This window comes from Mustelus asterias, chromosome 5 (assembly GCF_964213995.1).
Source record: "Mustelus asterias chromosome 5, sMusAst1.hap1.1, whole genome shotgun sequence".
Classification (NCBI taxonomy): domain Eukaryota; kingdom Metazoa; phylum Chordata; class Chondrichthyes; order Carcharhiniformes; family Triakidae; genus Mustelus; species Mustelus asterias.
In genome coordinates, this window is record NC_135805.1 from 33,107,000 (window position 1) to 33,122,339 (window position 15,340).

Consider the following 15,340-nt stretch of genomic DNA (forward strand, 5'->3'; position numbering starts at 1 on the left):
CTTCTGGCTCAGAGTCAGGGATGCTACCCACTGTGTGACAGACCCTAACCCTAACCCTTACCAACATGACTAATAAATTCTAAACTGCGAAAGAGAAACAAGTCATTGAGTGTCTTTCAGACAGAGATAGATAGGTTCTTGATTAATAAGGGGATTAGGGGTTATGGGGAAAAGGAAGGAGAATGGGAATGAGAAACATATCAGCCATGATTGAATGGCGAAGCAGACTCAATGGGCCGAGTGGCCTAATTCTGCTCTTATGGTCTAACAGTAGTGGCATGTAGAGGGAAAGGACCTGAAAGGATCCAGACACCAGGCGCTGTTGTGCGTGCACACTTGGCTCACACAGCATTCACTGGCACGTGGTTTCTCCCACATCTGGTGTGTGGCCAGCAGCCAGTGCCAGAAGTGGTGTTCACCTGCATGTGGTGAGAGCACTTGCTGCCTGCAGTCCTGTCCATTGCTGGCCCACTCTCTGCTGCATCCCCTCTCCTGAGCCCTCGGCACCCCTCCACCCTTTACATTTACAGTACCACTCAGTTGCAGAGGAAACTTCCCACTACGTTGTCCTATTGCATGCGCCCAAGGAAAGAAACAACCTGGGTAAGATACAGAATAAATCTGAATACTGTTCATTAAAATTGTCAAAATATCTTTACAGTCCCCCATTAGACCAGGAAAATGCTATATTCTGGAGTATTAGAGTCACATCTTGAAATGGTTTATTCTGAATGTTAGTTTAGGATTCGTCTAAATGCATACAATAATTATCTGATACTCAATCTGCTCAGATACTATTTGTATTTTAAAAAAGGCCAATCTTGAGTTCTTAGAGAAAAGGGTATAGCATTTTTTGCAGTTTCCAGTTCAGGGTTTAATTTTTTCCCCATGCACTGTGGCCAAATCAACAAATTGCTAAACAGAACATTTAATATAAAGATAACTGAAATCAGTGTTCCTGCTCGAGTATAAAGAGATGACTATAGTCACTGTAAACCTCCCTCAGGATCCAACACCTCGCTCTCTAACCCAGCAGAACCACTGCTTTCATCTTTCTGCCTCTGTTAAATCTGCGCCATCTTTAAAACAGGCAGGGACCCATCTTGGGTCACTGTCTGTGCGGAGTCTGCACGTTCTCCCCGTGTCTGCGTGGGTTTCCTCCGGGTGCTCCGGTTTCCTCCCACAGTCTGAAAGACATGCTGATTAGGTGCATTGGCCGTGCTAAATTCTCCCTCAGTGTACCCGAACAGGCGCCAGAGTGTGGCGACTAGGGGATTTTCACAGTAACTTCATTGCAGAGTTAATGTAAGCCTACTTGTGACACTAATAAATAAACTTTAAACTTATATATTACTCCAGTTTCACAGCACTGTGGATGTACCTATACCTCAGGAACTGCAGCGGTTCAAGAAGGCAGCTCACCACCACCTTCTCAAGGGCAATTAGCATTGGGTAATAAATGCTGGCCCAGCCAGTGATATTGGTCTGAACTGATTTTTCCTTCTAGGTAGAGCTTATTTTTGGGGTGGGTTGGGGCAAGTTGTGGTTGTTGACACAGTACATTTTTACATTTATTTTCCATATTTTACATTATTTTATGATATGGATATGGAACATATGAAACAATTTAACTGAGACCTGGTGGAGTGGGCATGGGGCGGGGAAAATTCCCAGCATTGGGAAAACTGGCCCCAGGTATCACAGCTTGGAATGGCTCGTGCCCTGACCAACACCGCAAACAACAAAGGGTTGTGAAGGTAGCCCAGTCCATCGCGCAAACCAGCCTCCCATCCATTGACCCTATCTACACTTCCCCCTCAGAAAAGCAGCCAGCATAATGAAGGATCCCATGCAGCCTGGACATATTTTCTTCCACCTTCTTCCGTCGGGAAAAAGATACAAAAATCTGAGATCACGTACCAACCGACTCAAGAACAGCTTCTTCCCTGCTGCCATCAGACTTTTGAATGGACCTATCTCACATTAAATTGATCTTTCTCTACACCCTAGCTATGACTGTAACAGTACATTCTGCACTCTCTCCTTTCCTTCCCTATGTACGGTATGCTTTGTCTGTATAGCAAGAAACAATACTTTTCACTGTATGCTAATAAATGTGGCAATATAAATCAAATCAAATCAAAGAGGCCACATCTTGATACTGAGACCCAGGATGTCGCTAGACCTGAGGACGCAGTGATCTGTCACACAACAGCATGTGTGTAAGCCTCCGAGTTATGTGAGCATTGTCCTCACAGAGTGATTCAGCAGGACCGCAACCTGGCAATTTTGCATTTGCATTTCCTTGCCATCTGTGACCCCCTCGGTTTTGACAGAGAAGTCAATGATAATTTAGTCTCTTCATTGATACTGATGAATGCTCAGAAGATGTACTGGAGCTTTCATACTATTGCAGTCCTTGACGTTGTCCATCTCACAAAGGTCAATCCTTGCTATGAAACCTAAGACACTGATTGCACAGTCATGTAATATAATCCATATTGACTACTGCACTGCGATAGATTCCATCAAGCAACACTAAGCAACCATTCAAGAGCAAAGTAAGATCCTCATAGGTAATTGGATGGCTTCATTGGGATTATGCACTGACATCACATAATCATGCCTGTCTCGCAGACATTCCAAATATCACCGAGTGAAGCCAACCTCAATCGCTCATGCATGGGGAGACTGGGAACTAATAAAGGAGTAATGTTCAGCCCTAAAAGTGGATACAAAACAATGCTGCAGGGAGGCATGAAGAGCTACGGTGCTCAATAATGAATAATACTTTTATCAAAAACTCACAGTCATTGCCAAGTGCACTTGGGTGAAAAGACTCCAATGTGGGTCGCGATAAATAATTATAACATCCACGGTACAGCAGCATCAGGATAATCACTGACCTTCCATGAACAATTCTCATGAGGTCACGCAATGTGAGTTCAGATGCAAAGCTTACATCTGCATTGTCCAGCAATCATCTTTATATTCAAAGTGCCTTTGTTCATGTCACTGATGTGGAACTAAAGACTGTGTTAACATTGTCTTACTTGATGAAACTGAGGGACCAGATGGGAGATAATTGCAGGGGTGGGAGGTCATTTGGTACCTTTGAATGAATGTGGGAAATGCGTCACATCGATGAGTCATTCAATACCTGAGATTTGATGAGGGATAAAAGCAAAATATGCTGACAATAGTTCACATTATTAACAGCAAATGAACACCCCTGTCAAAACTTCTTAATTTTCCTTACTGTATCATAGAAACCCTACAGTGCAGAAGGAGGCCATTCGGCCCATCGAGTCTGCACCGACCACAATCCCACCCAGGCCCTACCCCCACATATTTACCCGCTAATCCCTCTAACCTACGCATTTTAGGATTCTAAGGGGCAATTTCTAACCTGGCCAATCAACCTAACCCGCACATCTTTGGACTGTGGGAGGAAACCGGAGCACCCGGAGGAAACCCACGCAGACACGAGGAGAATGTGCAAACTCCACACAGACAGTGACCTGAGCCGGGAATCGAACCCGGGACCCTGGAGCTGTGAAGCAGCAGTGCTAACCACTGCGCTACCGTGCCACCCTGCGCTACCGTGCCAATCACTACATTATTGCAGCCCAACATCTGCAGCAGAGGTGGAGGCAACCTACTGATTGCTGCACCTTGACCTGCTGGAGTTGATGGGTCAATGGGAAAGAGGGGATTTGGAGCGGCAGGCCAACCTTGGAGACTCCTGGGGGGGAAGTCCCCAGGATGTCTGGCCGACGCTCCTCTCCCTTCAGGTGCCCAGGAGCCCTTCTCTGTTTACCCTGCAGTGTTCACTTTAATAACTCGGCAGGATGCACTTTAATTACTCTGCAGTGTGCACTCCCAAATGGTTCAGAAATTGTGAAATTGGTTATGTTGTGGTGAAATTAAAGTGATGGACACAAAATGGTTACCTGGCACACAAAATGGACTCTGGGAAGGGACATTAAGAGGCACAGACAGTTACACAGAGTTAAAACCTGCAGTATCTGAATTGCTGCAGGAAACTGGTCAGAGCTTGAGGCACTTTAGATAAGAGCAGACCCAGAACAATGAGTTTGATAATAAGGTCAGCCACTGATGGGGACATAAATGCATAAATGTAACAAGATCAGCCACTGAATGTATATATCGAAACCAGTCATTGATAGAGGACATAACTGCATAAATGTATCCATTCTATGTACAATGATATGTTAACTGTCCATGTCCGTACCTGTCTGCTTGTAACGATGTGTTAACTGTCGATGTCCGTATCTGTCTACTCAGCTTGTAACGATGTGTTAACGGCTAATGTCCGTACTGCCTATTGTCTAAAAGGTATAAAGATGGTCAACTACCATTGTGTAGTTGAGAAGGTAGCTGCCAAGTACTGTGGAGTACCAGTGCTTTCTCCCAAAGCTTTGTCTGAAATAAAACTGTTTTGCTGAACCTCCAAGTCTGACTCCGAAGTGGTAAATTTCCCACAACAGGTTACTTAAAATTTTATGGGGATAAACAAAATGGGAAAGTTAGAGTAAGGTTATATTGTACAGTAACCATCATAGTTGGGAGAATTTTTTTGTATTTGCTCACTGGATGTGGCCACCGGCTAAAAGGGCAATATTTGTTGCCATTCCTACATAATTGTCCTTGCTGGACCATTTCAAAGGCAGTTAAGAATCAACCACAATTGCTATTTGTCTGGAGTCACCATGTAAGCTAGATCAGGTAATGAAGGCATATTTTCTCCTTAAAGGACATTAGTTATGACAACCCTGTAGTTTTATGGTCGATGTTCCTGATACTAATGTGTTAATTTCTGATTTGTTTAATTCCCAGAATTTAAGTTTCCATCCTGGCTATATGGGATTTTGACTCATTTTACTGGATCAGGGATGTGATCAGTAGCAGGGATGTGTTGTTGCAGTTATACAGGGCCTTGGTGAGGCCACACCTAGAATATTGTGTGCAGTTTTGGTCTCCTTTTCTGAGTAAGGATGTTCTTTCTCTCGAGGGAGTGCAGTGAAGGTTTACCAGGCTGATTCCGGGGATGGCGGGACTGATGTATGAGGAGAGATTGACTAGGTTAGGATTGTTTTTGCTGGAGTTCCGATGAATGAGGGGGGGTCTCAGAGACTTATAAAATTCTAACAGGACTAGACAGGATAGATGCAGGAAGGATATTCCCGATGGTGGGGGAGTTCAGAACCAGAGGTCACAGTCTGAGGATTCGGGGTAGGCTATTTAGGAAGGAGGTGAGGAGACATTTCTTCACCCAAAGAGTGGTGAGCCCGTGGAATTCATTACCACAGGAAGTAGTTGATGCCAAAACATTGAATGTATTCAAGAGGCGGCTGGATATAGCACTTGGGGCGAATGGGATCAAAGGTTATGGGGAGAAAGCAGGATTAGGCTATTGAGTTGGACGATCAGCCATGATCGCAATGAATGGCGGAGCAGGCTCGAAGGGCCAGATGGCCTCCTCCTGCTCCTATCTTCTATGTTTCTATTATTGGTCTAGGTCTGCTGGATTACTAATCCGGTACCATAACCACAATGTTAACATACTCCATTATGGAAACAACAATGAAGAAGTGAATTTAAAATGCCATGTTGTGATCTCATTGTACATTTGAATAGAATGAAACAGTGTTATTAACTATACCAACAGTAAGAACTTCAACTGATCCGTGACACTAAATTAACATAATTCACAATGCTGCATCTTATTTGATGTCAGCAACTGAGTGAATGAAACATTAAATAAACTAAGCAAGTGGAAGACACTTTTTGAGAGCCCCTCACCATCCCTTTATGTAATTCATACTGCATTTTCAGTTTGGTTCAAGGGCTAGAGCTTTATTGGTAACCCAACAATCCATATTTTATAACCAGCGGATATCATTAGGAAAGTCCCCCAAATCTCACATTTTGATTATGTCCTTATATCTTTTAAATTAACTTTTCCCAATCCCGTGAGATGGGTTTGGCTTGGCTAGTGTGTAAAATGTATATTTATTTTAAAAAACTGTCACCTTGATCATAAACCAAAAGACAGGACACAGGAGCAGAAGTAGGCCATTCGGCCCATCAAGTATGCTCAGACATTCAGTGAGATCATGACTGATCTGATGTGATAATCCTGAACTCTACTTTCCCACGTTATCTCCATAACCCTTGATTCCCTTACTGATTAAAAATCCATGTATCTCAGCCTTGAACCTACTTAACGACCTGGTCTCTAAAACCCTCTGTGGTAAAGAATTCCAGAGATTCACTGTCCCCTGAGAGAAGAAATTCCTCCTCATCTCTGTTTTAAATGGGCGATCCCTTACTCTGCAGTTACACCCTCTGGTCCGAGACACTCCCACAAAGGGAAACAACCTCTCAGCATTTATTCTGAGAATCCTATATGTCTCAATAAGGTCACCTCGCATTCTTCTAAACTTCAATGTGTACAAGCCCAACCTACTCAACCACTCCTCATAAGTAATTCCCTCCAAAGCTGGGATCAGTCTTGTGAACCTTCTCTGCACTGCCTCCATTGCCAGATTATCTTTCCTTAGATAAGGAGACCAAAACTGTTCACAGTATAACTGGTATGGTCTAACCAGTGCCTTGTATAGTTTTAGCAAGACTTTCATATTTTTACACTTCATTCCTTTTGAAATAAAGGCCAACATTCCACTTGCCTTCCCTATTACCTATTGAACTTGCATGCTAGCTTTTTGTGATTAATGCTTAAGGACCCCCAAATCGCTCTGTGCTGCCGTTTTCTGCAATTTTTCTCTATTTAAATACTTATTATTCCAACCAAAGTGCATAACTTCACATTTTCATCCATTATGTTTGTTCCATCTGCAACATTTTTGCCCACTCACATAACTTGTCTATGTCCCTCTGTTGACTCCTTGTGTCACCCTCACCACTTGCTTTCCCACCTAGGTTTGTGTCATCCACAAACTTGGCAATAGTACATTCATTCCACTTCCAAGGAGCTATGGACCTGTACCCCTAGATCTCTTTGTTCTGCAACTCTCCCCAACGCCCTGCCATTGACTGAGTAAGTCCTGCCCTGGTTCAATCTACCAAAATGCATTCCAAAAGCGAAAATGCTGGAAAAGCTCATCCCTCCTCCTGCAGTATAAATATCTCCCACTTTCTGTGCCTTTTAGCTGTGATAAAGGGTCATCTGGACTCGAAACGTCAGCTCTTTTCTCTCCTTGCAAATGCTGCCAGACCTGCTGAGATTTCCCAGTGTTTTCTCTTTTGGAATGCATTTCGGTAGATTGAACCAGGGCAGGACTTACTCAGTTAACGGCAGGGTGTTGGGGAGAGTTGCAGAACAAAGAGATCTAGGGGTACAGGTTCATAGCTCCTTGAAAGTGGAGTCACAGGTGGACAAGGTGGTGAAGAAGGCATTCGGCATACTTGGTTTCATTGGTCAGAACATTGAATATAGGAGTTGGGACGTTTTGTTGAAGTTGTACAAGACATTGGTAAGGCCACACTTGGAATACTGTGTACAGTTCTGTTCACCCAATTATAGTAAGGATATTAAACTAGAAAGAGTGCAGAAAAGATTTACTAGGATGCTACCGGGACTTGATGTTTTGAGTCATAAGGAGAGGCTGGATAGACTGGGACTTTTTTCCTTGGAGCGTAGGAGGCTGACGGGTGATCTTACAGTGATCTATAAAATAATGGGGAGCATAGAGCATCGACACTCTGGCGGGGCCCTCCAATACAGCCCTGATATCGCCCCGGGTTGTGGTGGTGTGCTGTGCCCTCCACAACCTGGCGCAGCAGCGAGGAGACCTTTTTGAGGAGGATGACACGGAGGCTGATCAGCCGGGCGTCGCTGGGGAGGAGGCCGCCCAGCAGGAGGAGGAGGAAGAGGAGGAGGACGAGCAAAAAACACCCAGGCGCTGGAGGGCTGGCAGCAGCAAGGATCAGGCGTGCGAGGGCAGTGAGTGAGGCCCTGATCACCATGCGCTTTGGTCACTAGGGGCCTGTGTTTCTGCACATGGGTTCCATTTCCTCCCCCACTCCTTGAAGCCCTACAATCTCCTGCAACATTTAACACCAGAGTGGTGGGCCTGAGTACGCTGTGTTAGCAAGTTTGCTGTGGCAGGCAGGAAGGTGATGAAGACTCGCTACGCGCCATTGTGATGATGCTCTGTTGCAAACTAGTCTGACTCCTACCTGAACTCTGCATGCACACCGGCACCTGGGCCCACATCTGGGTGGCGGGTAAGGGAGCACTAAACCCCCATGCAAGGCCTGGGGGAGGGGAGGAGGGTGGGAATCTCTCATGGGTTCTGGGGATGCCATGGCGGATGCGGTAAGTCGCTGCCATTGCATAACACCCGATGTAGCCAGTGAATTATTTGAACGCCTTGATTTTCTCAGCAGCAGTGTGTTGAGGAGCCTCCCCCAATGACATCTGCCGACCATCGGGGTATGTACATTCCTGTTGGAGGCTAATTAGAGACTAATGTGGGGATGGCCTTGGCGAGATGTTCGTCTTCATCAATGACATGTTGAAGGCTCCGGAGGAGTCTTCCTTTGGACTCATGGTGAACAATCACTGAAACAACTCTATGATGACATGAACAAGTTCCATCCCACCATCAGGCTCACCATAGACTACTCTCCGGAATCGGTTGCATTCTTGGACACACGCATCTCCATTAAGGACGGTCACCTCAGCACCTCACTGTACCGCAAGCCCACGGATAACCTCATGATGCTCCACTTCTCCAGCTTCCACCCTAAACACGTTAAAGAAGCCATCCCCTACGGACAAGCCCTCCGAATACACAGGATCTGCTCGGATGAGGAGGATCGCAACAGACACCTCCAGACGCTGAAAGATGCCCTCATAAGAACAGTTCCAACGCGCCACAGCGAAAAACCGCACCGACCTCCTCAGAAGACAAACACGGGACACAGTGGACAGAGTACCCTTCGTTGTCCAGTACTTCCCCGGAGCGGAGAAGCTACGGCATCTCCTCCGGAGCCTTCAACATGTCATTGATGAAGACGAACATCTCGCCAAGGCCATCCCCACACCCCCACTTCTTGCCTTCAAACAACCGCACAACCTCAAACAGACCATTGTCCGCAGCAAACTACCCAGCCTTCAGGAGAACAGTGACCATGACACCACACAACCCTGCCACAGCAACCTCTGCAAGACGTGCCGGATCATCGACACAGATGCCATCATCTCATGTGAGAACACCATCCACCAGGTACACGGTACATACTCTTGCAATTCGGCCAACGTTGTCTACCTGATACGCTGCAAGAAAGGATGTCCCGAGGCATGGTACATTGGGGAAACTATGCAGACGCTGCGACAACGGATGAATGAACACCGCTCGACAATCACCAGGCAAGACTGTTCTCTTCCTGTTGGGGAGCACTTCAGCGGTCACGGGCATTCGGCCTCTGATATTCGGGTAAGCGTTCTCCAAGGCGGCCTTCGCGACATACGACAGCGCAGAGTCGCTGAGCAGAAACTGATAGCCAAGTTCCGCACACACGAGGACGGCCTCAACCGGGATATTGGGTTCATGTCACACTATTTGTAACTCCCACAGTTGCGTGGACCTGCAGAGTTTCACTGGCTGTCTTGTCTGGAGACAATACACATCTTTTTAGCCTGTCTTGATGCTCTCTCCACTCACATTGTTTCGTTTCTTAAAGACTTGATTAGTTGTAAGTATTCGCATTCCAACCATTATTCATGTAATTTGAGTCTGTGTCTTTATAAGCTCTGTTTGTGAACAGAATTCCCACTCACCTGAAGAAGGGGCTAAGAGCTCCGAAAGCTTGTGTGGCTTTTGCTACCAAATAAACCTGTTGGACTTTAACCTGGTGTTGTTAAACTTCTTACTGTGTTTACCCCAGTCCAACGCTGGCATCTCCACATCATGGTAAATTAGGCCCCGCCCACTGCCTCTGGCAGCTGGAAATGGTCTAGCCCATATTTTCAAACACTGAGTGCATTTGATTCGGGCTGAAAACTCACCCAAAAAACGGATCAGGAACTCTCCCGTTTTCATGCTCGCCGGACACTTAGAAAAAAATCTCGTAAAGTTCCGCCCCTTTGCCTTCCATTGGTCAGTCAATCCTCTATCCATGCCAATATATGACCCCCAACACATGGGGGTATGAAAATAGATAAATCCTGTTGCTTTTGGAAAGTGGCTGGTCTTTCACCTTTGTGATCTGGTTTGGAATCCAGTCTGGACTGACAGTTTTGAAAATCTCTTGGTTCCAGCTACGTTTGATGGAGAACAGCACACACTGAGTCTGCCGGCCGTCAACAGTATCGTCTTCATCCTGCGCTTCCTGGAGAACCTCTGCCACAGTTTGCACTGTGATAACCTGTTCAGCAGCCAGCCATTCACCGTGTACAATGCGACTTCTCAGACCCCTGTGGAATATGAAAGTGGGAGAATACAAGCAGGTAAATGGAACTGACTCACCTATCCACTATTATTCATAATTGCTTTTTAAGGCATTTCTCTGTGTTGTTTAAAAAGTTTTTAAAAATGATCCCTGCCAGATTAATATCTGGATGAAGCATTAATGGAGGAATGTCTTGGAATGTACTGAACTCTGACTTGTGATCAGTCCTGTCCAATGCGTTCTTGCCGCTTTCACGGTGCTCGGTTTCTGTGACTTGAGTATCTTTGTTGTTTTTTTAAATGCGGACAATGAGAATGATGTTCAGTAATTTACTTTATTAAATTAAAAAGTTTAAAAATTAAACAGTGGCTTCCTGCTGTGGAACTGAGTGATGTACACCAGAAGAATACTAGTTTGATACATATCTGTGGCCAGCAAAGAGTGACTTTATCACTGCCCAGAGATTGGTGTGTATATTTTTCAATGTGTTAGGTGCCAGCAGGAGTGCTGGACTGCCCCAAACACTCATGTGAACATGTTGGGCTGATTCTCCCATCGCGACCCGCAACTCTTCTGGTGGGTCCGGTCCGGAGAATCGCGTACTGGCCATTTTGCGGGATTCGCACATGCGTTGGGGACACATGTGCGTCTCCCAGAGCCGGAGAACAGTCGCAGTCGGGACCGCGCTGGAAACCGGCGGGAAGAGAGGTAAGTCATATGAATCTTTTTAAAATGTATTTAAAATATATTTTGCATGTGATTTTCGAGCCCGGCACAGAACTTGCATCTCCCACCCCGCCAAGAGTACTTCATTCTAACGGGGTTTAGAGGAGCTCCCCACTTGCCGGGCCCGATAGCATCTCCCACCCCGCCAGGAGTACTTCATTCTGGCGGGGTTTAGAGGAGCTCCCCATGTTCGGGGAACTAGAGGGATACCCTGCCGGAATGAAGGAGGGGGGGGGGGGGCAATTGGGACCCCCCAGGGCGTCAGGCGGTGGGCAGGTGCCCCCCTGGGCATGGGCACCCTGGCAGTGCCAGCCTCTGCCCCGGCACTGCCCAAGGGGCAAAGTGCTCATGCCCAGGGGGCACCTTGGCACTGCCCACTGGGCATGGGGCAGTGCTAACAGGGTGGGGCCCATTGTGGACGGGGCCTAGGGGCAATCAATGGGGGTGGGTGGAGCCCTGCTGCCACTCTGCATGGGGATCAGTCTGGACTGGAGGGAGGGTGGTGATTGGGGCGGGTGGGGGGGCCTGCCTCCCGGGGGGTCTGACCCGGGGCAGGTGGGGGGGGGGGGCGTGGGGTCAGTGGGGGGATTGCCACTGCTGGGGGGGTGGGCTGGACATTGGGGCGCTCCGGGCTGGGGGGAGGGAGGGGGAGTCAGAGCTGGCCTGGGAATTGTTGTTGGGGCTGCCGTGGGGGGAGCTGGAGGGGCAGCACTGTGAGGGTCCTGGGCTGGCCAGCGATCAAGCTGGCCAGCTTGTGAATAGGCCCCGGCCCCTTGGATTTTTAATGAGATTCACGATTGTGACCTCTGCATTGCACAGAGTGCGGAGATTCAGGTCTGAAGCCACACGGAAAAACAGTCGTGATATAGAACAGTTTTCCCACCAATTCAGCACTTTTGGGAAAATTGCCCCCACTGTCTCTAATTTCGTCAATCATGAAAAATAACTACTTGAATGTTGGACGAGAGAGCTCTATACCTGGCAAGACATAGTGCCTGGGCAACAGGCCCTCCGAACAGCAGGGGGCTCCAATCACCGGTTGGAACTACGGCCAGTATTTTACAACTTCTCTCAGGCGAGGCTCGTAAAATCCCGCTTGAGGTCAACGGAGAATTCCGTTCTGCGAGCGTCGCCCGCCCTGATTCTGGGACGGGCAAGGCGGTTAAGCTCTGGCCTACATTACCCATGTAGCTTGTGTCACTGTGCGCCTTTGCAGTGAGTAGTGGCAATATGCGATCAGGGGAGACCCAGCCGCAATCCCTGAAGGGAGTTGTAGTTGTGACGCACGCAGCAGTGATTGGCATCAAGCATTCAGAAGTTTGAACCTGCGAAAGCGCGGGCCCAAGCAGCTGTCACGTGGGCGGGCTGGAATTGGAGCCGCACAGGCGTAAATCCCAGTCCCGGGTAGCTGGAACAAGGATCACAACCATGTAACCCCCTGTACCCCATTCCATCTCCTTCATCCCACTATGATTACTCTGCAGTGTACACTACCCTCTCAATGGGTTAAGAAATTGTGAAACCAATTCCTTATATTTTGATGGGGAATAAACAAAATGGAAGAGTTAGAATAAGGTTATGTTGCAAAGTAACCATCACATTTGGGAGACATTTACACAAAGTTAGCTATGGAGACGTTATGAAACACTGAAGATAGTTCAGAGGTTAGGGTGTGCTACTTTATTCAGTAAGTATGGCAGAGAAAAGATAGTTGAGGATGCAGGCAAGAACTTCTTCACTCAACATGTCAGGAAGTAATGGTTTTAATCAGTGGCAGCACTCCTGAGATAGTATCCGATTTCCTGTGGGAGCTGTAGAACTTCACAGCACAGATGGAAGCTTTTTAGCCCATCATTGTCACTGCACAGCCCTCATAAAAGGGTGGGGAAAAAGAGAGAGTGTGTGAGGGGTGGGAGAAGTGTGTGTGTGGTGGAGTGTGGGGGAAAGAGAGAGTGTGTGAGAGGGCTGAGGGGAGAAGAGGGAGTATGTGTGAGGGGTGGGGGAAAAAGAGAGTGTGTGTGAGGAGTGGGGGAAGAGAGAGGATGCATGTGAGGGGTGGGAGAGATGAGAGAGTGTGTGTGGGGGTGGGGGAAGAGAGAGTGTGTGTGGGGGTGGGGGAAGAGAGAGTGTGTGTGGGGGTGGGGGAAGAGAGAGTGTGTGTGAGGGTGGGGGGAGAGAGAGTGTGTGTGGGGGTGGGGGAAGAGAGAGTGTGTGTGGGGGTGGGGGAAGAGAGAGTGTGTGTGGGGGTGGGGGAAGAGAGAGTGTGTGAGGGGGTGGGGGAAGAAAGAGTGTGTGTGGGGGTGAAGAGAAAGTGTGAGGGGTGGGGAAAGAGGGAATGTGTGTGAGAGGTGGGAGAAAGAGAGAGTGTGAGGGATGGGGGAAGAGAGAGTGTGTGTGAGGGGTGGGGGGAGAGAGAGTGTGTGGGGGGTGGGGGGAGAGAGAGAGTGTGTGAGGGGTGGGAGGGAGAGAGAGTGTGTGCGAGGGGTGGGGGGGGAGAGAGAGAGAGTGTGAGGGGTGGAGGGAGAGAGAGTGTGTGCGAGGGGTGGGGGGAGAGAGAGAGTGTGTGAGGGGTGGGGGAAGAGAGAGTGTGTGAGGGGTGGAGGGAGAGAGAGAGTGTGTGTGAGGGGTGGGGGGGGAGAGAGAGAGAGTGTGCGAGGGGTGGGGGGAGAGAGAGAGTGTGTGTGAGGGGTGGGGGGAGAGAGAGTGGGTGTGAGGGGTTGGGGGGAGAGAGAGTGTGTGAGGGGTGGGGGGAGAGAGAGTGTGCGAGGGGTAGGGGGAGAGAGGGTGTGTGTGAGGGGTTGGGGGGGGAAGAGGGAGGGGTAAGTGAGGGGTAACTTGTTTGCTATTTTATTTGCTTGTACAAAGTATTGAAAATGTGTTACATAGAAACTCCATGATTCATTTCGTTCATTGACAGGGCCCATGGATCCTAACCGACCTGCCATTTCCCGTGCAAGCACTGGCGACTCAAGACTACTCAGTATATAGTTTTCTTTATTTTAAGCTGTTCCCAGTACTCCCTTTTCTACCCTGGAGACCGTCGGCTTGATGGATTTTTTAAATTTCAAATGACCCCAGCCGTACGGCAAAACATCCCTGTTTTCAAGTACACCAGATACTGCATCTCAACCTTCTCTGATTAGAAAAAAAAACCCTTTTTTTCCCCCTTATTTGTGTCTTCCTGGCACTGGCACTTCAGACTTTAATCCCTTTGTTGCTTCTCCCCAGCTTTCCAGTATTTGAAGTCCAAGGACCCACGATGTCTTCTTTCCCCTAATTAGGGTGTTTTCTCGATGTTTCCGATGAAACAAAATCCCAACTCGGCGCCAACTTTCTTTTTGTAATGTTCTAACTATGTGAGGGGCTGTCGGTTTTAACAAAAAGAAAGGAATTTGGTTTGCGCACATAGATTCAAACTCAGAACAACGGATTTATTGTCACAATTGTTGTCTGTACCGAGTACAAACTGGAATTAAAGCTGCAGTCTCTGCAACGCCCCAATGCCATCATCATCAAATCATAGAAACATAGAAAAACTACAGCACAAACAGGCCCTTCGGCCCACAAGTTGTGCCGAACACATCCCTACCTTCTTGACCTACCTATAACCCTCCATCCTATTAAGCTCCATGTACTCATCCAGGAGTCTCTTAAAAGACCCTATTGAGTTCGCCTCCACCACCACTGACGGCAGCCGATTCCACTCGCCCACCACCCTTTGTGTGAAAAACTTACCCCTAACATCTCCCCTGTACCTACCCCCCAGCACCCTAAACCTGTGTCCTCTCGTAGCAGACATTTCCACCCTGGGAAAAAGCCTCTGAGAGTCCACCCGATCTATGCCTCTCAACATCTTATACACCTCTATTAGGTCTCCTCTCATCCTTCGTCTCTCCAAGGAGAAAAGACTGAGCTCCCTCAGCCTATCCTCATAAGGCATGCCACTCAATCCAGGCAACATCCTTGTAAATTTCCTCTGCACCCTTTCAATCTTTTCCACATCCTTCCTATAGTGAGGCGACCAGAACTGAGCACAGTCCTCCAAGTGGGGTCTGACGAGGGTCTTATATAGCTGCATCATTATCCCCGGACTCCTAAACTCAATCCCTCGATTGATAAAGGCCAGCACACCATACACCTTCTTAACCACCTCCTCCACCTGCAGGGCCAA

General features: G+C 47.8%; 1 protein-coding gene across 1 annotated transcript in view; it reads left to right on the top strand.

The window, feature by feature from the left end:
* Positions 1-15,340, top strand: part of scml4 (Scm polycomb group protein like 4) — a 169,636-nt gene that overhangs the window by 125,711 nt on the left and 28,585 nt on the right. Inside the window, exon 7 of the mRNA XM_078213537.1 lies at positions 10,313-10,501. Within this exon, the coding sequence (XP_078069663.1) occupies positions 10,313-10,501 (189 nt within the window). The remainder of the gene's footprint in view (positions 1-10,312; positions 10,502-15,340) is intronic.